Genomic DNA, 24802 nt, shown 5'->3' with positions numbered 1-24802 from the left:
AGCCTCCGGCCTGCCGGGCAGGGGGGACCCCCGGGGCGGGGGCCGGACCGGCACCCTCCCCGCAGCCCCAGCCCCGCACCGGGGAGGTCGGGGCAGGCAGCTCGGAGCCCCACCCGCGTCCGCAGCCCAGGGCAGCTCGCCCCAGCGAGGACAGTGCGGGGCTCCGGGAATGGAACCCGCGTGGTTCCGGCCTCGCCCCCCTCCCCGGCCGCGGGAGGGGACGCAGGACGGGAGTGGCCGGAACCCTCCGCTTTTCCTCCTCGCTCTCCCGACCAACTGCTCCCGGCCCTCCGCCTTCCGGGGGAGAGAGGAGCTTTTTTCAGGGGTGTCCTCTCCCCTCACCCCCAACAGCCCTCCTTTTACGGTTCATTTTTTGCAGTTTGACGCCTGTCCCACCCCCGACCCCCGCCCTCTAAACTGAAGAGACAGCCACGTCGTCCGAGCCTCCCGAGCCCCTGGCCCTGCCCCGGGGGAGTCCATTCCCGGCCCCTGGTCCCCACTGGCCGGGGGCGGGGCGGCCTCAGCCCGCCCCCCGCCGTTGCCCCCAGCCCTCTCCTGCCCCACAGACTCTTTTGATACTGAAGGGAGGTTTGCGTCAACGACTACCTGCTCTGTAATTACTTTAAAAAAAAAAAAAAACACGGAAAAAGTAAAAAAAAATTTTTTTTTTTGGTTATGAAAGCATGGAGGAGAGAGAAAAGAAAGGGAACATGGGTGGGCAGTAGAATGAGAAGATGGAAAACTCCAGGCCCCAGCTGGAAGGTCAGTGGGAGAGCCGGCACCTCTGAGTGGTCTTAGGCCCCTACCCTTTCACCTCCGAGGCCCTAGAGAGGGGCTCGGTCACCCAGCACGCCCGGCATTTGTGTTTATTCTGCCTGCACCCCTTTTGAGGCAGGTACTGGGGTCCTCTCCCCCAACTTCCCACCTCACAGCAGAAACCTAGGGGGCCTATCTCCTGGGGCTGCCGTTACAAGGTACCACAGACTGGGTGGCTCAGAACGACAGAAATTTAGTGTCTCAGTTCTGGAGGCCAAGGTCAAGGTGTGGGCAGGGCCGTGCTCCCTCTAGAACCTGTAGGGGAGGGTCCTTCTCTGCCTCTTCCAGCTTCTGGTCGCCCCAGATGTTCCTTGACTGGTGGCAGTGTCACCCCAGTCTCCACAGGGCGTTCTCCCTTGTCTCCGCAGCACCTTCCCTCTGTGCATGTGTGTCTCTGTGTCCAGATTTCCCCTCCTTATACGTCATATTGGACTGGGAACCGCCCGACTCCAGTACAGCCTCGTCCTGATCATCTGCAAAGACCCTATTTCCAAATAAGGTCACATTCACAGGTCGTGGAGGTGAGGACGCAATTCATCCCATCTCAGAGCCAAACCAGAGAGGGTCCGTGTCTACCGCAAACCCATTCAAGACACTGCCGTGCGGAGAAAGCGGGTCACGTTGAAGGGGAGGCAAGGAGTGAGCTGGGTGGGTGGGCGGGGGAGGGGTGCTCGAGCTGGGGCCAGCGGAGCAGCAGGGGGGCTGCACATCGGTCTGGTTAACTCAGCAGCAGGAGGCAGAGTCCAGGCCCAGGAAGTGGAGGGGGGCTACGCTGCAGCTCAGAAGGGCAGCTCACACGCAGAGCCCTCGGAGAGACAAAAGCCAGCGAGTGGGTGCAAATGCCAGCAAATGCCAGCGGTCGGCCAGGCCCTTGGGCAGGTGCTGGTACGGCTGGGGCAGGCCAAGGTACCAGCGTTGCCGCCTCCAGAGGGCCAGGCCCCCGCCCCAGGGCCGCCGTTTCGTGCTGTCTAGACAGACAGAGGCCAGTGGAAGCAGGATGAGGCACTGCTCTGGGCAGACATAGCTGCGGACACACGGGGCTGGGCCCCCGGAAGCAGCTCTCGTCTCAGCCCCATTTTCCCCTCGGTCAAGACTGGCCCGCGTACAGGGTAAGCCTGGCGCATGCGCAGGACGACCAGGCCCCGTGCAGTCCACGACTGAAGGTGGGGCGGGCAGGAAGCCCCCACGACCCCACCGGGGCCCTGTGTCCTCTGAGAGGGCCTGGACCGGGTCCGTGCGCCCGGCCCTACGCCTCCTCCCTGCCTGTTTCTGCTCCACAGCATCTTATCTCCCCCCACCGCCCCCACCTGGAGCTCTTAAAGCAAATTCTTCCCTTATCACCCGTGGCAGCTGCCTCTGCTGCGACGTGTCTGGGGTCCCTGACCCTATCTGTCTGGCCTGTCTGCTTGGGACTCTCCTCTAGTGCGACGCCTGGCTCCCCCTCGCTCCCGCTTTCATGCTCTCTTTCTCTCTTGTCCTCTTTCAGGGCCCCCAGATCCTGGTTGCCATGGTAGCGCTGCAGCGGGTACCAGGTGGTGGGGGGGGGCAGGGAGCCGACACTGCCGCAGTCTCCGCCATTTCCGATGCCAGGCACCCGCGAGGCGCCCTGGCTGGGGCTCATTTGGGGGGGCACTCGGCGACTCCCCAGGCCTCGCAGGCTTCTCCTTGGCCATGGGAGGTGGGGAGAGCGGACGGATGGGCATGGGAGTGAGAATATAAGGGGGCGAAAGAGGGGTGGGTGGTGGCATCGTGGCCGGGGGAGGGGAGGATACAAGGTGAGAAGTCAAGGTGAAAAGAAGGATGATCAGGCTGGAGGGAGGGAGGTTCGAGGAGGGGCCGGGGGAAGGGCCCCCTCCATGGGTGCTGGTGGGGTTGGGGGCCACTGAGGCTAGGATGAGCCGAACTCCAGCTCCTGCAGCCTTGTGGGGAGAGGGGCATGACCAGGCCAGGCCTCCCTCGGACCTTAGGGGAGATGAGGGCCTGGCTGGAGACAGAATGGCAGCCAGCCCAGAGGAGGCAGGGGCGGCAGCTGGAGGGATGGAGACCGGAGGGATGGAGATCCGGGAAAAGGTGGAGAGACAGCGATGGGAGTGAGAGAGATCTGAGATGGAGACAGAACCAAGGGAGGAAAACACAGGAGGAGGAATGCTGACGAAACACGGGTGCCAAGGCACGGGGTGGGGGGTGGGTAGCGGCCGCAAGGGTGGGGATTGGAAACACAGGAGCAAGGGGACAGACAGAGCCCAGAGTCCCCTGTCACCATCTCCTCTCTCTTGCTCCCAACCCTCTCTACCCCGACCCAAGCAGGATGCAGTTTCCATGACAACCTGGCCGGCCAGAAAGGGGGGCAGGGGACTGCAGAGGAAATTTTCCACATCAGCAGGAAGAGGATGTGATGCAGAGAAGGAATGGGCTGGATACATGGGGGGGCGCCACACAGGGCCCTGGAACCCCAAAACATCTCGCCCACTGCCTCCCAGGATTCTCATCCTGCCCCCAGGTGGCGCCCCCCCCACACCCCCACCTCTGGGCCACAGCGCGGGGAGGGGGAAGGTTCCAGAGAGGCTCAAGGGTCAAATGTCCAAAGCTCAGCCGCTGCCCAAATCTCGTGTGTGGGGTGAGGTGGGGGGATGGGAGGCAGCAAGCAGCTGCGGAGCTCAGACCGCAGGCCACCAAGTCCAAGGGCATGGCTCTCACCACAGTCCCGAGGAAGGTGGGGATACTGGGCTACGGCCGCGTCGGTGAGTCCTTGACTGTCTGGGGCTTCTTCCCCAGGCCCCTTTCTAGAGCCTCAAAAGCCCGTGTGTCCTCCACAAACATACTTTTCTTCTGTGTCTTTATCTGTGGCCTGGCTGCCTCTGTCTCCCTAAGTGTCTTCCACTCCTCACCGCAGGGCTCTGGCCCCCTCAGGATCTCCGTCCTCCCCTTTCTGAGTCTCTGCCCCCCACCTAAGTTTTTGTGCCCCCCAACTCTGGGTCAGTGTACTCCCTCCCTCACCTCTGTCATTCCCTCTCTGGGCCTCTGTCCCCCTCTCTCTGGGTCTTTGTCACCCTCCCTCTGGGCCTCTGTCCCCCTCTCTCTGGGTCTCTGTGCCCCTCTCTCTGGGTCTCTGTGCCCCTCTCTGAGTCTCTTTCCCTCTCCCCAGGACAGTCCCTGGTCTCCCACTTGCTGACTCAGGGACCAGAACTGGGCCTAGAACTTGTTTTTGTCTGGAATCGTGACCCAGGACGAATGGCGGGGAGTGTGCCCCCTACCCTTCAGCTCCAGAACCTTGCTGCCCTCGGAGAGAGGTCAGTGACCTCGCCGTGAGAGAGTGGGACTCACTGAAGCTCCTGTTCTGGCCTCCCTTAGGTGCTGTGTGCTCTCAGGCGAGTCCCTTACCCTCCCTGGACATTAGTTCGCCCAAATGTGAAATAGGACAAGCCTCTGTCCTATTTCCCCTCCCAGGCCAGGGTGAAGAGTGACAGGCCTCCATAGACTCAGGGAATCTGGGGAGGGGAGATCTAATACCTCTTCAAGGCCCTCGCCGCCTCTCTCCCCTCTCCCAGGCACCCTGACCTTGTGGTGGAAGTGGCCCATCCCAAAATAATCCACGAATCTGGGGCAGAAATCCTGCGCTATGCCAATCTCCTGGTGAGCTCTGTGTCTTCCGCCTTGGCATCACCCCCCCCAAAGCGGGATCCATCTCCTGACCTCAGCCCCTCCCCACCTTCATCTGCCCCAGGTGGGATCCCCCTCAGCCCTAGCTGACCAGGCCACAGAGCGGCAGCTCCTGGAGGCCTCGCATCGCTGGGGCCACGCTGTGTTCGTGGCCCGAGGGGCCCTCTGGGGCACTGAGGACATCACCAGATTGGACGAAGCCGGGGGCCTCCAGGTGAGGGCCTGCTGGGCTCCCTGGGAACCGGAGGGGTCCAACAGAGACCCCCAGTCCCCCCGACTCTGGCTCTCACTTCCAGAGCCTCCGTGTCACCATGGCCACACACCCTGATGGCTTCCGGCTCGAGGGACCCCTGGCTACCGCGCACAGCCCCGGGCCTCGCACTGTGCTCTATGAAGGCCCTGTCCGTGGGCTCTGCCCCCTTGCCCCCCGAAACTCCAACACCATGGCTGCCGCTGCCCTGGCCGCCCCCGGCCTGGGCTTCGACCGCGTGATCGGGGTGCTTGTGGCTGATTTCAGGTGAGCGAAGCTGAGCGGGGGTCTGGGCTGGGGCCAGCCCAGCTGGACTGACCACCCTGCTTGCCCCAGCCTCAAGGACATGCATGTGGTGGATGTGGAGCTGAGCGGACCCCCGGGTCCCACAGGCCGAAGCTTTGCTGTGCACACCCACAGAGAGAACCCCACCGAGCCAGGCGCGGTGACCGGCGCTGCCACCATCACCACCTTCTGGCGCAGCCTCCTGGGTGCGGCCACGCTCCTCCCCGGCGCTCCTCTCCCCAAGCCGTGGGCTCTTGTGCTCTGCAGAGCTTGGGTCTCAGGCTCTCTGAGTCTGCAGTTCTGATTCTGTCTCTATCGATTGATCTTTATTTCTGAGTCTCCTTAACCTTCTACTCCGCGACGCTGAATCTTTATAGATCTCTCTCTCTGTCCAAGTCTCCTCTCTCTGAGCCTCTGTGTCCCCCTCTCTCTGGGACTCTAGCATGTGAGTCTCTGTCTACCCCCAGGTCTGTGTCCCTCTATCTCTGGAATTTGGTCCCTCTCTCTGGGTCTCAGTCCCTCCCTCTAGGTCCCCACCTTGGTCTGTCCCTTCATTCCAGGTGTCTGTCACTCCTTATCTCTCTGTCTCAGCCTTTCATTCCCCGTATCTCCTCCACAGGCTGCTGCCACCTTCCCTCCAAGCCGGGGATCCATCTCTGCTAAGAAGCCTCCTCCTTCCCAAGAGGACGTCCTCATCTCATTATTTACCTCCCACCGCCACCGTCCCGCTGCTGCCTCAGTATCCCCAGACCTCCCTCCTGCCTCAGTAAATATTGGAGGCTCTTCTCCCTACGTAGTCTGGTGTCTGATCACTTGTTTCCCTTCTGTGACGTCACGCTTTGTCCTCACACTAGGCATGATGTCATCACAGGGAGCGGGCATACAGGGTAGCAACACCCCTGGAAGCTATCGCGAGAGCCTATTCACTACATTTCCCAGAATCCTTCGAGAAGCAGGGGGCGTGGAAGTGTGCGAAGGAGAGGGTCGCCTCAGGGCACATTTCCGGGACTCACCGCAGGGGCCGACGGAAGTTGTAGTCCCGCGTTCTCGGGGGCGACAGAGGACTTCCGGGCCACGCTGCCCGGGCGTTCCGTGCGGAACAAGAGCTCTCGGCAGGGTCGCCGGGAGTCGTAGTCCGGCTCGCGGGGGCCGCCGGGAGCTGTACTCCGTCCCTCCTGCCCAGTCAGCGCGGTGCTGCCCGCCCTGTTCTCGGAGGCCAGAGCCGCCGCCCAGGGGGATGCGGGAGCCCCCGGTTCGGGGGAACAGAGAGGCAGGCGGGGTGAGGGTCGTTGCCAGGCAACGGGCGAGCGCCACGGTTGGGGTACGGGTCGGGGAGAGGGCTCTGTTACTCGGTGTCCGGGGAGGGGGCCCTGTTGCCAGGTGACAGGAGGAGAGAACTCTGTTGGTTAGTGACAGGGGAGGGGAGTCTTCTGTTGCTAGGCGACCAGAAGAGACCCTGTTACCTAGAGACAGGGGAGGAGGCTTCCTCTATTGCTAAGTAACCTGAGGAGAGACTGGTTACCTAGTGGGGTGGGGTGGGGTGGGGGGGGTCCTCTGCTGCTAGGTAACCAGAGAGGAAGCCTGTTACCTAGGGACAGGGGAGGGGGGGTTCTCTGTTGCTAGGTGACCACCATAGGGACCCTTTCACTTTGGGATGTGGCGGGGGTGGTCCTCTGTTGCTAAGTGAGCAGAAGAGAGCTTTTTTCCTAGAAATAGGGGATGGAGGTACTCTGTTGCCAGGAGAGCGCCAGGAGAGCAGTCAGTGGCCCGGTGGCCGCTCAGGCTGCCTGAGCCCTCACTCAATGACGGTACCCCCAGGGCCTGCTGGCAGGTTGGGCTTCCAGATCCCAGGCCCCTGAGTACCTTTTCCCCCACCCCCACCCCCAAGCAGGAGCCGAGGACGGCATGTCCCAGGCCCCAGGAGCTCAGCCAAGCCCGCCCTCCGTGTACCATGAACGGCAACGCCTGGAGCTCTGTGCCGTCCACGCCCTCAACAACGTCCTGCAGCAGCAGCTCTTCAGCCAGGAGGCTGCCGATGAGATCTGCAAGAGGTGACCATCACCCACCCCAACCCCTGGAGAAGCAGGGCTCACAGAGGCGGGGCAACCCACCTGGGTCTCAGAGCAAGGCAGGGGCAGAGCCCCGGGGCTTTCTGCTGCCCCATCCCCTGCCTGGACTCTGGGACTCAGAGACTGAGAGTGCCTCCTGTGCCTGTTCACCCCTCTGGCCTCAGCCCCAGATCAGGCCACATCCTTTTATCTGGACCCTCATTCCCCACTCTCCTCTGGCCTCCCAGCTTCTGGTTTATCTCGTTCAGTCCAGGCTACATAGAGCTCCCGCGATGACCCTGCCCCTCTCCTGCTCCCAGTCCTCCCATGGCTCCCCAGTACCCCTGGCAGAAGTCCCAAGCTCTGCAGTCAGATAACCAAAACCCTGTGTGCTGTGATCCCCACCCGTCTGTCGCTTCATATCTCACTGCTCCCCTCCAAGCAAATTCCTCTCCAGTCCCCGAAAGAGCCCCGCCATGGTGCCTCTGGGCCTTTGCACAGGCTATTCTTTCTGCCTGACACAGCTTTCTCCTCTTGGCAGCCTGGAATGTTCCTCCTCACTATTCAAGATTTCAAACATCACTTCTTTGTTATCTCTCTGCCTGATCCCCTCCTCTCTGTCCCCACAGCTCTGGCCCCACCGTCTCCTAGACCCTCCCCTCAGCCTCCAGTCAATTCCCAGCATGATCCTACACCCAGAGATGACCCTTTTTCCCCATCTCTTGCTCACAGCCCTCCCGTGCCCGTGCCCCTGCCCCAGCATCCTCAGGCAAAGTCCCAGCCCCTCAGACTGATTATTTTAGAATGTATTCATCTCCTCTGTCATTCAAAACAGGGATCAATCAACTCTTTCATGGCAAGTCCATGCTGGAGACCCAGAGATGAGTCCGCTATGAGCCCTGCGCTGAGGGAAGCCAGGGAAACAGATACACAGAAAAAGAATACACAACTTTCCCCTCTCCGACCCCTCCCCCTGCCCTGCCCACCAAAGGCCCAGAGACAGAACAAAGGTGCCATTGTCCAGAGGAGGCAGAGCCCAGAGAGACAAGCGGTGGCGGGGTGGGCCTCTTGGGCTGGGGGACAGCTGGACGAAAGGCTGGGGGTAGCAGCACAGGAGATGTGGTTGGGGACAGGTAGCTGCAACGGGTGGGATGGGCCTGAAGCCAGGAGGCCAGTAGGGGCCAGATCATGCAAGGCCAGGCTGAAGGGCTGGGGCTCTCTCCTGGGGTGACGGGGGTGCCAGGAAGGGCCGGGAGCAGGGGCAGGGCCGAGGCAACGCTGGGTGTAGAAAGAGCCCCCAGGAGGGGGAGGATTGGAAGCTGGGTGAGGGACAGGGCACACATCCTTGAGGCCAGGGCAGAGAGAGTGAGGGGACAGGAGCAGGGCTTGGGGCTGATGAGTCACGGGGATTGAAGAGAGGGAAGAGTCCCAAGGCTGGGTGACTCACGGACCCTGGGACTCTTTGGCTTTGTGGGGGAGGGGGAGGCCTTTCCAGGGACCCCCCCAACTCAGGAGGCCCTGCCCACCTCCCAACCAGGTTGGCCCCAGACTCCCGGCTGAACCCCCATCGCAGCCTCCTGGGCACCGGCAACTATGACGTCAACGTGATCATGGCCGCCCTGCAGGGGCAGGGCCTGGCCGCCGTGTGGTGGGATAGAAGGAGGTGCGACCGAAAGCACCGCGTCCTGTGTGCTGAGCTTGGCACAGTGGGTGCGGTGTGATGGTGGTCAGTGTGGGACAAAACAGGAGGAGGGGATGGGTGGAAGGTTTGCATGGGTGGATCGTGGACGCTGGCAGACTGAGGGGTTGGGAGGCGGTAGAGGGATGACTAGGTCGTCAGTGGGGTAGGTTGATGGTGACTGGGTGAGTGGATGGTGAATGGGCGGCTGGATGTGTCAGGTAGGTGGTTGGGTGATGGGATGATATGAATGGTTGGGTGGTTGAGTGGTTGAGTGAATAAGGGATGAACAGCTGGTAGGCAGTGGATACCAAATAGGCAGTTGGGTCGATGAACGGGTAAGTGGCTGGATGGGTGGACGGAAAGAATGAATGGAGAGTTGGGTGGATGGTGGAGAAGCCGCTGGGCTGCTGGCTGGCTGGCTGCTGGTTGCTTGAATCAGCGGGTGGATGATGGCTGGGTGAGGCGTTGATGGGCAGCTGGATGGTGGGTGGTTGTTAGGTGGCTGGGAGGCCTGGACGGGTGAGTGGGTGGGAAGGTGGTATATAGTGGATGGATAATGGGTAGAGTCAGCAGTAGATGCGTCAGGAGTGGCTGGGGAGTGGGGTGGGTGGTGGACTTGTTGGGCGCGTGGCTGGATGGGTAGGTAGGTGCGTAACGGGCGGGTAATGGATGGTCAGGCAGGTGGCAGATGGTGAAGGGGGAGTTGCGGGTGGGGGGTGGTTGACTGGGAGGTTTGCGTGGGGAGGGGGAGCAGGTGAGTGGAAGGAAGCAAGGGGTGGGTCGGTGGAAGAGAGTCCCTGGGTGGGCTCGGGCAGCCACCGCTGCCACCAGCCTGGGGCCCCACACCCGGTAACGTCGGGCCGGCGGGCGCCTGCGGGGGCCGGGCCCTGACCATGGCGTCCCTGCCCCGCCATGCAGGCCCCTGTCCCAGCTGGTGCTGCCCCGGGTGCTGGGGCTGATCCTGAACCTGCCCTCGCCTGTGTCCCTGGGGCTGCTGTCCCTGCCGCTGCGCCGGCGACACTGGGTGGCCCTGCGCCAGGTGGACGGCGTCTACTACAACCTTGACTCCAAGCTGCGGGCGCCCGAGGTCCTGGGCAACGAGGACGGTGTCAGGTGAGGGGCGGGGGCGACTCCAGGGCTGCGCGCCAGACCCCCCTCCCCGGGGGGCAGCCCCAGGCACCCCCCAGGCCTCAGTCTCCCCGTTTCTCCGCCCAGGGCCTTCCTGGCAGCCGCGCTGGCTCAGGGCCTGTGCGAGGTGCTGCTGGTGGTGACCAAGGAGGTGGAGGAGAAGGGCTCCTGGCTGCGGGCAGACTGACCCCGCGGAGGAGGGGACCATGGCTGCCTGCCGGGCGTGGCCCCCGCGCGTCCACATCCGGTTCCCAAGTGCCGGGGGAAGGGCCAGGCCCCGCCCCTCGTGGACCCAGCGGAGGTCCCAGCCCCTTCCCCGCATCCCGTCTCCCCCCCCCCCCACATGCCACTGCTGCCTCAATAAACCCGATGATTTGCTCCCAGCCTGGCCTGAGTCTCACTGGGGGCCCCTTTCCTTCAGTTACGCTGGTTTATCAGAGAGGCCCAGGCGGGCCTGGCCAGGATCCGAGCTCTCTGCCACCTCCCGGCTTGGCCACCTGCAAGTCACTCATCTCTCGGGCCTCAGTTTCCTCATGGGGGTGGGCCCAGGGGAAAACAATGCAAATGCCTGCCCTCTTGAGGCACCTGGGAGAGACCAGGAGCGAACAGAGAATGCAGTCCAGGGTGTTTAGGGAGATAAGCCCCAAGGAGAAGGAGAGGGTTTACTTCTTGACTCCCAACTCATGTACCAACTGCAGTCGTGGCCCCAAAAGATGTCCAAATCCTCACCCCCGGAACCTGCGAATATGTTCAGATGCGTGGCAAAGGGGAACGAAAGTTGCTAATCCGCTGACCTTAAAATCGGGAAACTACCCTGCATTGTCTGAGTTGGCCCGATGTAATCCCGAGGGCCCTTAAAAGTGAAGCAGGCACGGGACTTCCCTGGTGGTCCAGTGGTTAAGACTCCACTCTTCCACGGCAGGGGGCACGGGTTCGATCCCTGGTCAATACCGCATGCATGGGGGTGCAGCCAAAAAAAAGAAAAAAAAAGTGAAGGAGGCAGGAGAGGAGAATCTCAGACATGACTAAGGAAGCAGCGTCAAAGAGATGCTATACGGAGGGGGGCGCTTTGAGACAAGAGGGGTCACGGGCCAGGAAACGCAGGCAGCCTCTAGGAGGTGAAATACACAGGGAAACGGATTCTCCCCCAGGCCCCCAGAAGGAACCAGCCCTGCCCACACCTTGACTCTAATCCAGTGAGACTCATTTTGGACTTCCGACCTCCAGAAATGTAAGAGAATCAATGTGTGTTGTTATAAGCCACTACGTTTGCTAGAGCAGCCAGGGAAAGGAACACCAGGGAAAGGAACACAGCGTAGAATTCCTCAGGGCAGTGGAAGGTGTTGCTGAGGAGGTGTTTGAGCAAAGACTGGGAGAAGGGGAGGGAGAGAGGCAGGCACGGAGAGGTCTGCAGGAGAAGCATTCCAGGCAGAGAACAGGCAGTGCAAAGGTCCTGAGGCAGGCTGGTGTGGCTGGAGCTGAGGGAGCAAGGGAGAGAGAGGGTGGAGAGGTGACGGAGGGGGAAGATGGTGGCCGGTGGGATTTGAGCAGAGGAAGGACAGACTCCCACTGGGTGTCCTCTCCACAGTCTCCCCTGAGCAGCCCCCCATCCTGTCCTGTACCCTTCCCCCAGGGCCCCCTGTCCCTCCAGGTCTGGCCTGTGCAGCTGGATGCTTGCCCTCCCCAGCTCTCAGGCTGCGAGGAAGACACAAGGGGATGGAAGTAAAGACCCCCAGTCCCAGTGGTGGGGTGTTTTAACAAGGGTCCCATGGGACAAGGTGGGGGCCACAGGAAGATGAGGGGTCCTGGGGGAGCTGGCTGAGGGGCATTCTCCAGGGAGCCAGTGGGAAGGGAGGGAGGGCCCATTCCAGAATTAGAAACAGCCCAGATTGAGACCTGGAATGTTGAGGGAGATGATTTCTCCAGTAGCTATTTGAGGAGGTGATAAAGAGATAAGGGTGGATCCTGGCAGGTCCACGGCCCACAGGGCCTCCAAGAGCAGCTGAGGGGCTGGATCTGGTCCAGGGCAATGGGTAGGGCTGTGAGCAGGGGGGGCAGGTCGGTCCTGGGTGCAGAAAGACCCCTCTGGGGCCATGTGGGGGAAGGCTGGAGGCTGAGGGTCCCAATGGGAGAGGACGAGGCCTGAGTCAGGACCCTGGGGGCAGAGTGGAGGTGACAAGAGAATCAGGGCAGGCTCTGGGGGTGAGGGGCAGGGAAGGAGGTACCCGGTGTCTGGCCCTGGGACCTGGGGGACAGTAGGGCCACCCCAACAGATGGGACCGAGGGAGGAGGAGTGGGTGTGGGGGGCATGCTGAGCTCAGGGGGATGTAAGGAGTGTGACAGGCCGGGTGACATCAGGGGAGGAGGACCAGGGTCAGGGACCCAGGGGATGGTTTATAGGGGTCACGGGCCTAAAACTGTGAAGGAGGAACATGGGCAAAAGAGGGGCCCCCCATTAGGTGGCGGGCAGATATGGGGGACCTGGAGGCACAGGGAGGCCGTGGGCAGGGAGAGGCAGGCAGGGCCCCAGCTGGGGGCGTCTCCCCGAGCCCGCCTAAGGCTGCACTCCACCCAGACAGTAAATTCTGAGAGGACACAAGAAAGAAGGCGGGGAGCAGGCGCCGGCAGGACACGCTGACCCGTGGTGATGGGGGCACTTGGGCTTGGTGGGTTCTGGTTCCCAAGACCTCAGAGGTCAAAGGGCAACTTGTAAAGTGAAAAGTCAAGCAGCACGTGAGGGGAAACTGCTGGGGTCCCGGGACACCCCAACTCGGGGGTGCCCCCCACACCCACTCAGTCTCTGACTCCCTCTGTTCCTCCCTTTGGGTCCCTCTCTTGGGCTCTCTTTCTGGGTGTTTCTGTCTCTCCATGTCGCTCTCAGCTTCTGGGGCCCCCTCCTGCCCCCTGTGCCTGTCGCCTGTCCCATCCGGTCCCAGACAGCCTGGCGGGGCTCCCTGAGTGTTTCTATTCCTGGGCCTGAGTGACCTCCCCAGGTGCCTTCTCAGCGGTGGCCTAATATGGTCAGAGCGGGAGCCCAGAGGGCAAGGGTGGGACCTGGGGAGGGGGCGTGGGGGGTCCCTGCAGCCTCCCTCCTCCTGCTCCCAGCCCCCCCCCCAGGTGCTAACCCCTCCTGCTCTGCAGGCTAGAGGATCGGCAGGCTGGACCAGTGCATGAATTGAGCACTTACTGTTTGCCCCTTACGGTGGGTGCAGACGGGCCCATGCAGCCTCGAAAGCCCCCACCTGCTGGGGCCACCCCACTTCTCACAAGCCTGACTCAGGCTGTCCCTTGTCCCAGGGTGCCCAGCCAGGCTGGTCCCAGAGCATCGGCTGGCGGGGGCTCCTGGGGATCCCCGGTTGCCCTTTGGGGGCGCCCCACACAGGCCCCCAGGGGCCTCTCAGTGCCGGCCTGGTTGCAGGAGGGAAGGAGGGGGGCCGGTCACGCGGAAGGTGCAGGGGGAGGTGACAGCTGTTCCGTGCCCCCCGGGTGCTGACAGCTGAGGCCCAATTTAGCTCTCGGAGCCCAGGGCTAGCCAGATAAGGCAGTGAGGGGTGCAGCCCCGCCCCCAGGGCACCCCTTAAATCACCCGGTCGGGCCCTGGGGGGTGGCCGCCAGCGATGCCAGGTGAGAGGGGCTGCGCTCCTTCCTGACTCCCCGCGTCCCGCCTGCACAGCGCTGCCCCTCTCTCTCCGGCTCTCCTGTCTCTCTCTCTCTCTCTCTCTCTGTCATCTCTCTCCCTCTCGTCTCTCCATCTGTCTTTCTGTCTCTTCCGATCTCCGACCCTCCCGCTCTCCATTTCTCCCCATCCTGTTCCTAACTCTGCCTCTATCCTTCTTTCTCTGTCTCTCTTGCCCCATCCTCTCTCTCTTGTCTCTGTCTTCCCATGTCTATCTAATCTCTCTTCATCTCTGTGTATCTCTCCTGTCTCTTTCCATTTCTTTGTCTCTCTGTCTCTGTCTCTCTCCCCATCTCTGACCCTTCCGCCCATCTCTCTCCCTTCTCCCCTGTGTGTGTGTGTGTGTGTCTGTCTCTCTCCTCACTTACTCTCTTGGTCTCTCTCAATCGCTCCCTGTCTCTGTCTCTCTGCCTCTCCCTGACTTTCTCTCCTCGTCTCTCTCTGACCCTACCTCTCCATCGCCCCGGATGGAGGCCGCCCGGGGCCTCTGCTGCGGTTTCTGCTGAATAAAGCTGTTTCTGTCCTCACCTCTCCGTTCCTCTCGCCTCTTTTCCTTTCTCACCCCTCTGCCTCTGAGCTCAGCACCCCCGCCCTGAACCCAGGTGGGTGGAGGTCGGGAATCCGGGGCTGGGGTCGGGGTCGGGGTTCCTCCCTCCCAGAGACTGCAAGAAACAGAGTCTGAGAGACAGATGGAGGAGATGGGGAGAAAAACCGAGAGATGGATGCAGAGGGAGACCCAGCAACAGCAAGAGACAGGGACTCAGAGACAGAGAGACCGGGATGGGGGCCATAGACTCAGAGATGGGAGAGCCAGTGGGACAGCAGGACCTAGATACGCGGAGAAACACAGAGTGAGACAGGGCAACGTCTCCATCTCAGAGGCAGGGAGATGCGGAGACACGGAGAGACTCGGAGGCCGAGAGACAGAGATTAGATGGCGCCCCGCATCCCCCCAGACACGGCAGACTGGGCTGGGCAGCCCCTCCCCCTCCCGCCAGGCGGTGCCAGGCCCCAGACAACGGGCCCTTGTCCTGACAGGGCCTTGACTCTGTCGGGGCAGCTGGGGGCTGGGCTGGCTGGGCCCCGGTGTTGGGGGGGTAGGGGCGGCCACCAGAAGCCTGGCCTTGGCCTCCACCCTCAGACTCCCCCTCCTCCCTCGACCTCCTCCTTCCAGCCTCCCTTCTGGGGTCTCTGCCCACTCCCAGCCTGCTTTCTGTTCTGCCGGGGAAGGGGACAGGCATTTATGGAGCACCTGCTGGATGTACCTGAAATGCCTCCGTGCCCCTCCTGACACCCTCTTGTCTCCCCTGTCCCTCCCTCTGTGCCCTCTGCTTGTTCTTCCTGGGCTTCTGGCTCCCTTCCTTGGAAAAGATGGGCATTTATTAAGTTCCTAGTGTTTGCCAGGCAATTTCCATACACTGTCTCTGCACCTTATACTTTTTGCTCTCCTGTCCCTTCCACCCTGTTTCCTTTCCCTTCTTCCTGATCTGCCTGGTCTCTCCTCCAAGGAAATGGGCATTTATTGAGCACCTACTGTGTACCAGGGAATTTACAAACCCCGTCTCCTCTCTTATTATATACACCCTTTTCTCCCCCAATTCTTTTCTTCCTTCTCTATTCATTTCCTCTCCTTTCTGACTCTGCTCCCTCCTAGGGGAGGGAATGAACATATATTGAGGATCTACTGTGTGCCAGGCAGTTTACACACCATCTCACCCTTCCTCACACCGTCTTCCTCCCCTGTCTCTCCTCTGTCCTCTCCTTGTCTTTCTGGGCTCTCTGCTCTCTGCCAAGGCAAGGAACACACATTTATTGAGTACCTATGGTATACCAAGCAATTGCTTGTGCTTTCTCTACTCTCCTCTCACCCTCTCATCTCCGCTGACCTGTGGTTTCTGCTGTCCTCTGCTTCTTTCTGCTCTCTGCCAGGAGAGGAACTGGGCATTTATAGAGCACCTATTGTGTGCCTGGTAATTTCCTTCCACTCCCCCTCCCCCTCGATTCTCCCTGTTCCTTCATCTCTGACTTCTCCTTATTTTCTGCTCTGTCTCCCCTTTCTTGGGGGAAGAAAACAAGCAATTATGGAGCACCTACTGTATGCCAGGCAATTAACACCCCACCTCATCTTCTCTTGCCTCTTTCTCCCTGCCCCGCTCATTCTGCCAGCTTCTCCCTTCCTGTGTTCTCTGGGCCTTCCTCGGGGAAGGGAACAAGCATTAACTGAGCACCTCTATGTGCCCCATGCTTTGCCGGAACAGCCTCCTCTGACATCACCTCCTCCCTTCTGCTCCATCCTATTGCCTCCTCGGCCAGCCTTCCTCTCACCAGTGTCTTCCGCTTCCTCTTGTTTGCCTTCTCTTCCAAGGAAGACAGTGGGCATTCACTGAGCACCTCCTGTGTGTCTCACCCACACACTCGCACGGTCTCTTCCTCATTTCCTCTCTTCTCCCTGGTTCCTGCTCTCCTCCAGCGTCTCCCCTTCCTCTCTGCCCTGCCAGCTCTCTCCTGGGGGAGGAACTAGGCATATACTGAGCGCCTGCTGTGTGCTACTCCTCCTATCAGCTGTCTGTCCCGGCTTGCCTCATAGGCCCTGCGCTCCCTTCTCTCTCCCTCTCTGCTTGCTTTCCTCCTCCTGGCTGCCTCCTCTGCTCGCTGCCAGGAAGGGGGACGGGCATTTATTAAGTGCCTATTGTATGCCCACTGCTTTACCGACACCGTCTCCTTCCATCACAGCTTCTCCTGTTCATCCTCTCTGCTGGAGTTTCCCCTCCCCGCTCCTTTTCTGCCTGCCTTCTTTCTCCCGGGAAGAGAACTAACACTTAAGAGCACCAACCATATGCCTAGCTATTTCCACCCCTGGCCCTCCCTCCTTTGGCTGCCTTTCCTCCCGTTTTTCCTCTGTGGTGGTTTCTTCACTTCCTTTCTGACTTGGCTCCTCTCTCCTGAAGAAGGGAATGAATGGGCATTGATTGAGCACCAGCTGTGTGCCAGGCTCTTCATAAGCCCAGCGTCCCCTCCTCACACTCTCTCCTTCTCCCTTTCCCTTCCTCTCTACCGCCTCTTCTCTCCCTTCCTGCTCTCCGCGTTCTCCACCAGGAAAGGGTAGGGGCACTAATTAAGCACCAGCTGCGTGCTGGGCAATTCACACATGCTGCTGCCTCTCCTTAGACCCTGTGTTCTCCCCTGCCCCCTCCTCTCCTTCTTCTCTCCCTTCTCTGCAGCGGAAGCTCTCAATTTTTCCAGACGGAAGGGATGTAGGCAGCGATCTCAGCCACCACGGCTGTAGAAGGGGCCCATCATCTTCCCCTCATGGTGCTGGGCACCGCGAGCTGATGACCGACTGGGGCTCCATTTGGATTTCCTCACTGGGGAAAAAAAATGCGGATCACAATAGCCACTCCCTAGGGCGGGGGAGGGAGGGGTGACTGAAGGAGACCAGGAGGGAAAGTAGGATAGACAGTGCTAGAGCAGTGCCCACGGGAGGAGGGGGCGCCGATTCTGCTTCTGGCCGTTGAGTCCTGAGTTGTCGCCCTCGTGGCCCCCTCCCCCACCTCCCTGCGCGCTCTGCTCCACCCCCGCCCCCGAGAAGCAGCTGAGGAAACTGAGGCTCAGGCGGGGAAGAGACTCGCCCGCCACTCGGCCCCGTGTCTCCCCCCTTCTGTGAGCCTCGGCCCCCTCTCTCCCCCATTCTCGGGATCGCTCCCTGATTCCCAGTCTCTCTCTCTCACTAGCTCTTTCTCCCCGCCCTCCCGTTTTCTGGATCTCGTTCTCTCTGCATCTCTCGCTCCATCCTTTTTCTCTTTCTCTCCTGCTCCTCTGTCTCACACACACTTCCTCTGCCTCTGCCCCATCGGTTTCTCTCGACGCACACACGGTCCTCCCCGAAAGGACTTCCCTCACACTGTGTTGTCGCTTCCTTCGCTCACACCTTCTTGCTCAGGCCCTTTTCATTCTTTCTTCGTGCTGCTGCTCCTCTTCCTCCTCCTCCCCCTTCTGACCTGTCTCTACCTTCTGTCCGTTTGTCCGTCTCTCCACACCCACCCGCCCCCAGGTCTCCTTCCCCTCACCCTTGTCTTTCACCCCGATCCTCAGTTTCTTCCTCTTTAATTCGCACGCACACACGCTCCCCCCCCCCCACCCATTTCTCTTCCTTAAACCGCGCTCCTCTCCTTCCTTCACACCTTCCTCCGCCCCAGCCCCGGCTTGACTCCCCTGCGCTGTCACTCCCAGCCTTTCTGGAAGCCCTTCTGCTTTTCCCTCTGCCTTTGCCCCGCCCCCCGCTCCTGGCTCCCACCCCCGATGGGGATGGGGCGCGGAGTCCCCAGTCCTGGGCTTCCCGCTCTGGGCTCTCGGTTTCGCCCTCCGCTCCCCCTTCCTCGGCTACTGCTGTGTCTCCTCTCGCTCCCCTTGTCCCCGTCACCTCGTTTCCATTCCTCACGTTCACCTCTCACGCCAGCCTCTCCTGCAACTCCGGCTCCTCCCATCTCCCCCCACAGGGGCTCCTATTTCCTTCCCTTCCTAGCCTCACCCTCTCTGTTTTCCTGGTATCTTCTCTCCATTGGCTTTTTACTCCTGACTCTCTCCTCCGCCGTCTACTCCCCCCGCCCCGCCTCCCTTCCCTGGCGTGAGGGGCCAACCGCCCCCTCAGCCCTCACCGCATCCCTCGTCTCCGTCTCTCATGGTCTCTTTCTCCCACGCCTGTTCCCATATACCTGGGGTTTGCAGCGTCTCCCTCTCCCCGCTCTCCCCGCCCCTGTCCCCATCCCGTCCTTGCTCGACTCCCACAGCTGGGGAGGCCCCTGCGGTAACCGACGGGGGCGGGGACAGCTGCGTCCCCGCGCCGGTGGTATTTTTATCCTGTCTCGGAACAGACGGTCCTGTGATTAATGTTTCACAGTTTACGGAATTCATTTCATGTCCTGCCAGGTCCTGGGCCCATCAGCTGCACGTTTTCGCCGTCTGCAGCTCATCGTTAACTGGGACACGGGGACACCGTCCCGTGACTTGGCGCGTTATCACTCGAGAGGGGGCAAACCTTCCCTTCCCTCCTCTGTCTCCCTCTCTGTTTCTCTCTCTCTCCCCCTTCTCCTTTCTGAGCCCCGTTCCTTCTCTCCCCTCTTTATTCACCTGGCTCTTTCCTGTCACACCTTCGGCTTTGTTCTGTTTTCCCTGCTGTCACTCTTTTCTCTCCCTCAGTCACCAAATGCCCTCGCGGTGGTCACCCGGGTGTCGAGGAGGGAGACTGTGCCCTGTGGGCCGGGCTGGGGTCTGCGGGGCCGCCGCCCACCCCTCCCGGCGTCTCCGGGCCTCGTGCTGCGGCCTAGTCTTGCCTGACTTTCCACTTTCCTCATTTCCTCCGTGTTCCCCGGTCCCTTCTGTCCACCACGTGCCTCCCCGCTGGCCTCCCTCCATCCTCTCCTCAGCCTGGACCTCCCCCTCCCTCCGCCCCTCCCCGTGGCCTCCAAGGGTGCGTGTGTGTGACACTGGCGGGACCCCTCTTTCCCCTGCTTTGGTGTCTGCGCCTCTCTCTCCCTTTCCCTCCTCCTCTCTCCCCGCTCCCTCCATCCTTTTCTCTCTCCTTTCCTCCTCTCCCACCTTCTCTGCCTCTCTCTCTCCGTGCCGCCTCTCACACCTGTTCTCTCTCTTACACACATGTATACACACACTTTCTCTTCTCATCTTCTTTTTACCATCTCCCCTCCATCCTTTTCTCTCTCCCTCGGTCTCCCCTCCCCTCCTCTCCCGGCTCCTCGTCTCTTCCTCTTTCCTCCCCAGCTCCCTGGGAATCTCCCCAGGGCTCACACCCGTTCTCTCTCTCCGCTTGCTTCTCTCCCGTCTCCTCCCCTCCCTCTCGGGTCTGTCTCCTGAGCGGTTCTCTCCCCCCTTCGCCCCATCTCTTCTCTCCTCCAGCTTCCCTGTCTCCCTCTTTTCTTTCTCCCCCTCCTGCATCTCTGCCCATGGCTTTCTCTCCTGTCTCCCTTCTACTTTCTGTCTTGTTTCCTCCTCTGCCTCTCACCGTTTTTCTACTTGCTCCCTTCCTCCTCCCCACTCCAGTTCGCCCCTTTTTTCTCTCGTCTTTCAAAACCACTTGCCTCTTCCTCTCCTCCTTCCCCTCCTCGGGTCTCAATGCCGCCTCCTCCCTCTTCCTTCCGTTTCCTCTTCCGTCTTCTCATTCTCCTGCTCCTCCCTTCTGTGCCCCTGGCCGCCCCGTCTCTCCTCTCCCCTCCCTCTGTTCCTTTCCTCTCCCCTCTTTCCTTCTTCCTCCTCCTTTCTCTCCGACCCTCTCCCTTCTCGTCCCCGCCCCGTCCCTCCCCACACCTGTCTTTTCCTTGTTTCTCCCCTCTCTGCCCCCTTCTCTCGGGGCCTCCCTCTGTCTCTGTTCCTCCCATTTCTCTGCCTATTCTCCCCTCTGAGTGGCCCCCCTCTCCTCCTTCTATTTGCCCTGCCCTTCCTCTCCCCTCCTCACATCTGTCTCTTCTCTCTCCTCTCCTCGCTGAATCTTTCCTTCTCCTCATCCCTCCTCTTTCTCACTCTCCAGTTTCTCTTTTTCTAGCCCCACGCACCTTTTTTCAGTCTCTCTCCTTCTTTCCTTTCTCTCCTCTCCCAATCTGTCGTCTCATCTCCTCTCTCTCTGTGTCTCGGGAGGCCCCTGCCCTGCCCAGCACCCCGTCCCCCGCGCGTCGCCCTGAGGGCTCCAGGGGCTCGTCTCTCCCTTTCCCTCTCCTGCCCTTGGGGCTCTGAGGTTTCCAGGTTCTGCGCAGACGGCGGAGTCGACCCAGGGAGCCCAGGGCCGGGCTGTCAAGCCACAGTCCCCGAGGCGGAAGGACCTTTGTGACACCCATTTTCTCTCTTTTTCTGTCTGCCCTGGACCCTGGACATCTGCCTGGAGGGATCAAGTCTGCCCCAGGTGCAGGAAGGACGAAGCGAAGAACAGGCTCAGAGGCGGGGAGCAAGCTGCCTAAAGACTCACAGCGCGTAAGTGGCGGGGCCAGGACAGGGTGTGCCGCCCTACAGTTGGCTGGGAATCTGCTCCTTCCTGACTCTGCTGAGCCCTGGACTCCAGCCTGAGCTCGGTGAGAAGGGGGCTGCCGCCTTTCTGCTCCGTTCCCCTTCCCAACCCTCCACCAACTTCTCTTCCTCAGGCAGCGTGAAGCACAGCAGCAGCTGGGAGGACCTCACACGACCCCACTTCACGATGAGAAAATAGGCACCTGGTGTTCCTGAGGACCAGCATCTGCTAAGACAGAGACTTCATGGGAACCCCAACCTTCCCAAAGGATCAACAGTGCCCCCTCTAGGGCCCTTCTCTCCGCTGAGACAGACCACATGGGTCAGCATGATGCCTGACCTCCCCCAGTACCGCCTGAGAGGCATTCTCAGACTGGGTGTGATCTTCCATCGCCACCTACTGGCAAACGACAAAACTGCAACCCAGCTCTAATAAACACTGGGAATGACCCCGACAAAAAAGGACAGTGCCAGGGGGTGGCAGAGGGGCTGGGGGAGAGGAAAGGGAGAATTTGCAAAATTCTGTAAAAATTAAAAACTTTACTCCTAACCAATACATAAACATCATACTCAGCAAGCTTCTTGGTATGCCAACTTAAATCTCCAGACTTCACGGGTGTTTTCAAGTCATGCTATGGGCAGGTTCTCTCCTGCACTGCCATGGAAATGCACGTGTTGCTGCTTTGGGAAGTGAAGGAGAGTGGGATTTGGTTTACACAATTTGCTGGGGAGCCTATTTCTAGGAATTGGGCCAAACTGAGTTTGTTTCCTCTGCAATGACCTTGCTGAATGGAAGCTGGGTGCAAGCAAAGGTGAATGGCTGACAGCCAGAGAGGCCCCAGCCACTGGCCCCTGACCCTCACCTGGAGTCTCTCTGATGGGTTAAATAAAGAAACCTCTAGAATTGTTTCCAGAAGCTACCTGCTACAATGCACAATTTGGGGGCGGCAAAGATTCTTTAAAAACACTAAAATTAGGGCTTCCCTGGTGGCGCAGTGGTTGAGAATCCGCCTGCCAATGCAGGGGACACGGGTTCGAGCCCTGGTCTGGGAAGATCCCACATGCCGCCGAGCAACTGGGCCCGTGAGCCACAACTGCTGAGCCTGCGCGTCTGGAGCCTGTGCTCCGCAACAAGAGAGGCCGCGATAGTGAGAGGCCCGCGCACAGCGATGAAGAGTGGCCCACGCTTGCCGCAACTAGAGAAAGCCCTCACACAGAAACGAAGACCCAACACAGCCAAAAATAAATTTTAAAAAATTTAAATTTAAATTTAAAAAAAATTTTGAAAAGTACGAAAATTAGCCTTATATATTTTAAAAGATTGCTTGTCAAACAACTCTGTTTTAAATACGCCCAAATGACAATATGAAAGCCCAGGCTGGGAGAGGGTAAGTTTCCTCAGTGCCAGGGAACAGGTGACATTTTGTGGGGCAGAGAAGGGCATCCAAGAGGTGAGGCAGGAAATTGGGGAGGGGGGCATTCCTTTCACTGAGCATTTACCTTGCAGGTGTTCCCCTGTCTTAGACCAGAGGTCAGGAGGCTAGGGTCAGGGAGCAGGAGGGGGAGAGTGAGGGCTGAACTCAGTGGGGACAGAGAGGAAGGAAATGTGGCAGGAAGAGGAGGGATGGGGCTGTGGAGGGGTGGAGAGGGGGAGAACGGTGCCTGCAGCCTGGCCCGGTGGCATCTAGCTGAATCATTAATTGAGGCTGGGGGTGGTAATTCATGAGGCCGAGGAGGAGGAAGAGATCAGAAACCAATGGGCCTCCAAGGCCAGGCTGAGGGGCTGGGACTTTGCCCTGACGGCACTGGGAGCCATGGGAGGGCTGGGAGCAGTGGAGTGGGGGCAGCACTGGTGTCAGAAAGCCCTCCATGAGGGGGATGGACTGGAGGGGGCACACGGGAGGCCAGGGAGGAAGTACAGGTGGGAGAGGACGAGGCCAGGGCTGGCGCCACGGGGGCAGAGACGAAAGGACAAGGCAGGGAGGAACAGTGGGCAGGGCAGACCAGCACTCTGGTCTGTGAGGCCGGGTAGCTGGAGGCACCACTCACGGGATAAGGATTCCTGGGTGGCACCAACTTCCCCGGTGGTCCTTGAGGCACATCCTGGGGAAGGAGCCTGGGGTCAGGAGAACCTGGAGGGGAGTCTGGGCTGGAGACGGGCTTGGGAGCCACCAGGGAGGAGGGGCTGTTCAGAACCTCCAGTGCGGATAGGCAGCAGTGAGACCCTCCCCCAGGAGGTCCCCAGCCAGGGGTGTGTCCTGCAGACACACGCACACGTGCGGGGAATAATGCAGGTACACAGGGATTCCTGCAGCATTGCTTGAAACCCAAAGGTCTATCGACAGGGGACCAATGAAATCCACTCTGAGCCAGCCACGTGGTGGAATGAGGATGCACTCTACATCAGAGATGGAAGCCTCTCCCACTTACATCAGGTGGTGATGGTGGGGAGCTAGGGCAACATATTTCTGCTAACCCTATGTACATACACATTTGCTTGCTTCTGGAGGGAGCAGCTCCAGAGCAAGGCACAGGAGACGGAACGCTCAGGCTGCCCCCGCGAGGGGAACAGGTGAGCAGAGGGGCCCTCTCTGTGGATCCCACTGGATCTTGTGCGTTGCGCACTATATCCCCAGATACCCTGATCAATAAAGAGAAACAGTGACTAAGCTCTCCAGGGATGGGCAAGAATTAGAAGAGAAGTGTAATCAGAAGAGAGCCCCAGGGAGCCTGCGCGAGCTCGGACACTGACTAGAATATGCCACAGGGGAACCCTGCTGGCTTGAGAGCAGTCAAAAAAAGTCTAAGAAGAAAAGAATGTGGGACTCCTCTCATGGGCCAGTGGCTAAGACTCCACGCTCCCAGTGCAGGGGGCCTGGGTTCGATCCCTGGTCAGGGAACTAGATCCCACATGCTGCAATTAAGAGCGCGAATGCCGCAACTACGCATCCCACGTGTGCAACTAAGACCCAGCACAGCCAAATAAATAATAAATAAATAAAAATAATGTAATCAGATTGACAAAGACCTCAAACCTCGAACCACCAAAAAATAACAAAATGGGGACTTCCCTGGTGGCACAGTGGTTAAGAATCCGCCTGCCAATGCAGGGGACACAGGTTCGACCCCTGGTCCGGGAAGATCCCACATGCCGCAGAGCAACTAAGCCCATGCGCCACAACTTCTAAGCATGCGCTCTAGAGCACACGAGCCACAACTACTGAGCCTGCGTGCTGCAACTACTGAGGCCCGTGCAACTAGAGCCCATGCTCCACAACAAGAGAGGCCACAGCGATGAGAAGCCCGCGCACCACAATGAAGAGTAGCCCCCGCTCTCCGCAACTAGAGAAAGCCTGCATGCAGCAACGAAGACCCAATGCAGCCAAAAATAAAAATAAGATTAAAAAAATTAATTAATTAAAAAAAAATACCAAGGCAATGTGAATCAGCGGGAGGCTTTGGGGCTCTCAGGCCGCTTGCCACTGTGCAGAGGGGCGTGGCTGGCCCCCCAGGGAGTGGGCTCTGAGCTCCCATGGGGCTGCAGGGAAGAGGTGCAGCAGGATCAGAGTCCAAGGGCATCAGAGGACAGAGGTGGCACATGGAGGTCTCACAATATCAGATGAATCACGAGAGGACTTCAAAAACACAAATACTGCCACGGAGCAAAGGACAAGAAGAGTTCTCAGAAAATGCCAATAGTGCTGCCACGCTCCACGGTCACGTGTGCATTTAGGTCACGTGTGCATTTAGGTCACGTGTGCATTTAGGTCACGTGTGCATTTTGTGAGAAAGTCAGTTGGAGGAGGGCGGGCTGAATGAGCTCAACGTCCCTTTCTGGTAGCACACGAAGGACGAGGCCACTCTCTGGGCAAGGACAGAACTGCAGAAGATACGGCGCGGGAGGAAAGTGGCAAGCACGGGACAGTGTACAACCTCAAACATGTTACTTTTGCTACAAAGAGGGGGAAAGAACACACATTCCTGCTGGTTGGTGCCCGCACAGACACTCCGGGAGGGAAAACAAATGGACTAAAATGATCAAGTGATCAGGGAGACAAGACTCCACTGCACACCTTCCTCGGCTGTTTTCCCTGTTCACAAAACGTCTCTAATCTGCCTTGGTATTCTACTTCGAGTCATGAGTCTGCGGGAAGTCATTCAAACTCACATCAGAGGAAGATCAGCGACAGACCCGCGATGTCGCACTATTTATAACCACATAAAGCAGGAGGCAAGCTGAACGCTGAACG

General features: G+C 59.8%; 2 protein-coding genes across 6 annotated transcripts; both read left to right on the top strand.

The window, feature by feature from the left end:
• Positions 1-3439: 3439 nt before the first annotated feature.
• ASPDH (aspartate dehydrogenase domain containing) lies at positions 3440-5798 on the top strand. The gene is made up of 7 exons (XM_068528227.1): positions 3440-3557; positions 3962-4106; positions 4365-4449; positions 4541-4690; positions 4773-4993; positions 5063-5217; positions 5631-5798. The coding sequence occupies exons 1-7, from the start codon at positions 3503-3505 to the stop codon at positions 5672-5674; spliced, it is 855 nt and encodes a 284-aa protein (XP_068384328.1). The 5' UTR covers positions 3440-3502; the 3' UTR covers positions 5675-5798.
• A 311-nt stretch (positions 5799-6109) lies between these two features.
• Positions 6110-10251, top strand: JOSD2 (Josephin domain containing 2). Of its 5 annotated transcripts, none has more exons than XM_068529133.1 (5): positions 6110-6290; positions 6900-7062; positions 8597-8722; positions 9659-9853; positions 9956-10251. In XM_068529133.1, the coding sequence occupies exons 2-5, from the start codon at positions 6917-6919 to the stop codon at positions 10053-10055; spliced, it is 567 nt and encodes a 188-aa protein (XP_068385234.1). In that variant the 5' UTR covers positions 6110-6290; positions 6900-6916; the 3' UTR covers positions 10056-10251. The 5 variants fall into 5 exon arrangements, with proteins under 5 accessions (XP_068385234.1, XP_068385232.1, XP_068385235.1 ...); XM_068529131.1 differs by having other exon boundaries at positions 6112-6290; positions 6903-7062; XM_068529135.1 differs by having other exon boundaries at positions 6151-6332.
• The last annotated feature ends 14551 nt before the right edge of the window (positions 10252-24802 follow it).

This window comes from Eschrichtius robustus, chromosome 19 (assembly GCF_028021215.1).
Source record: "Eschrichtius robustus isolate mEscRob2 chromosome 19, mEscRob2.pri, whole genome shotgun sequence".
NCBI lineage: Eukaryota > Metazoa > Chordata > Mammalia > Artiodactyla > Eschrichtiidae > Eschrichtius > Eschrichtius robustus.
The sequence above is the reverse complement of the archived record's forward strand: the minus strand, read 5'-3'. Positions and strand labels throughout refer to the sequence as shown.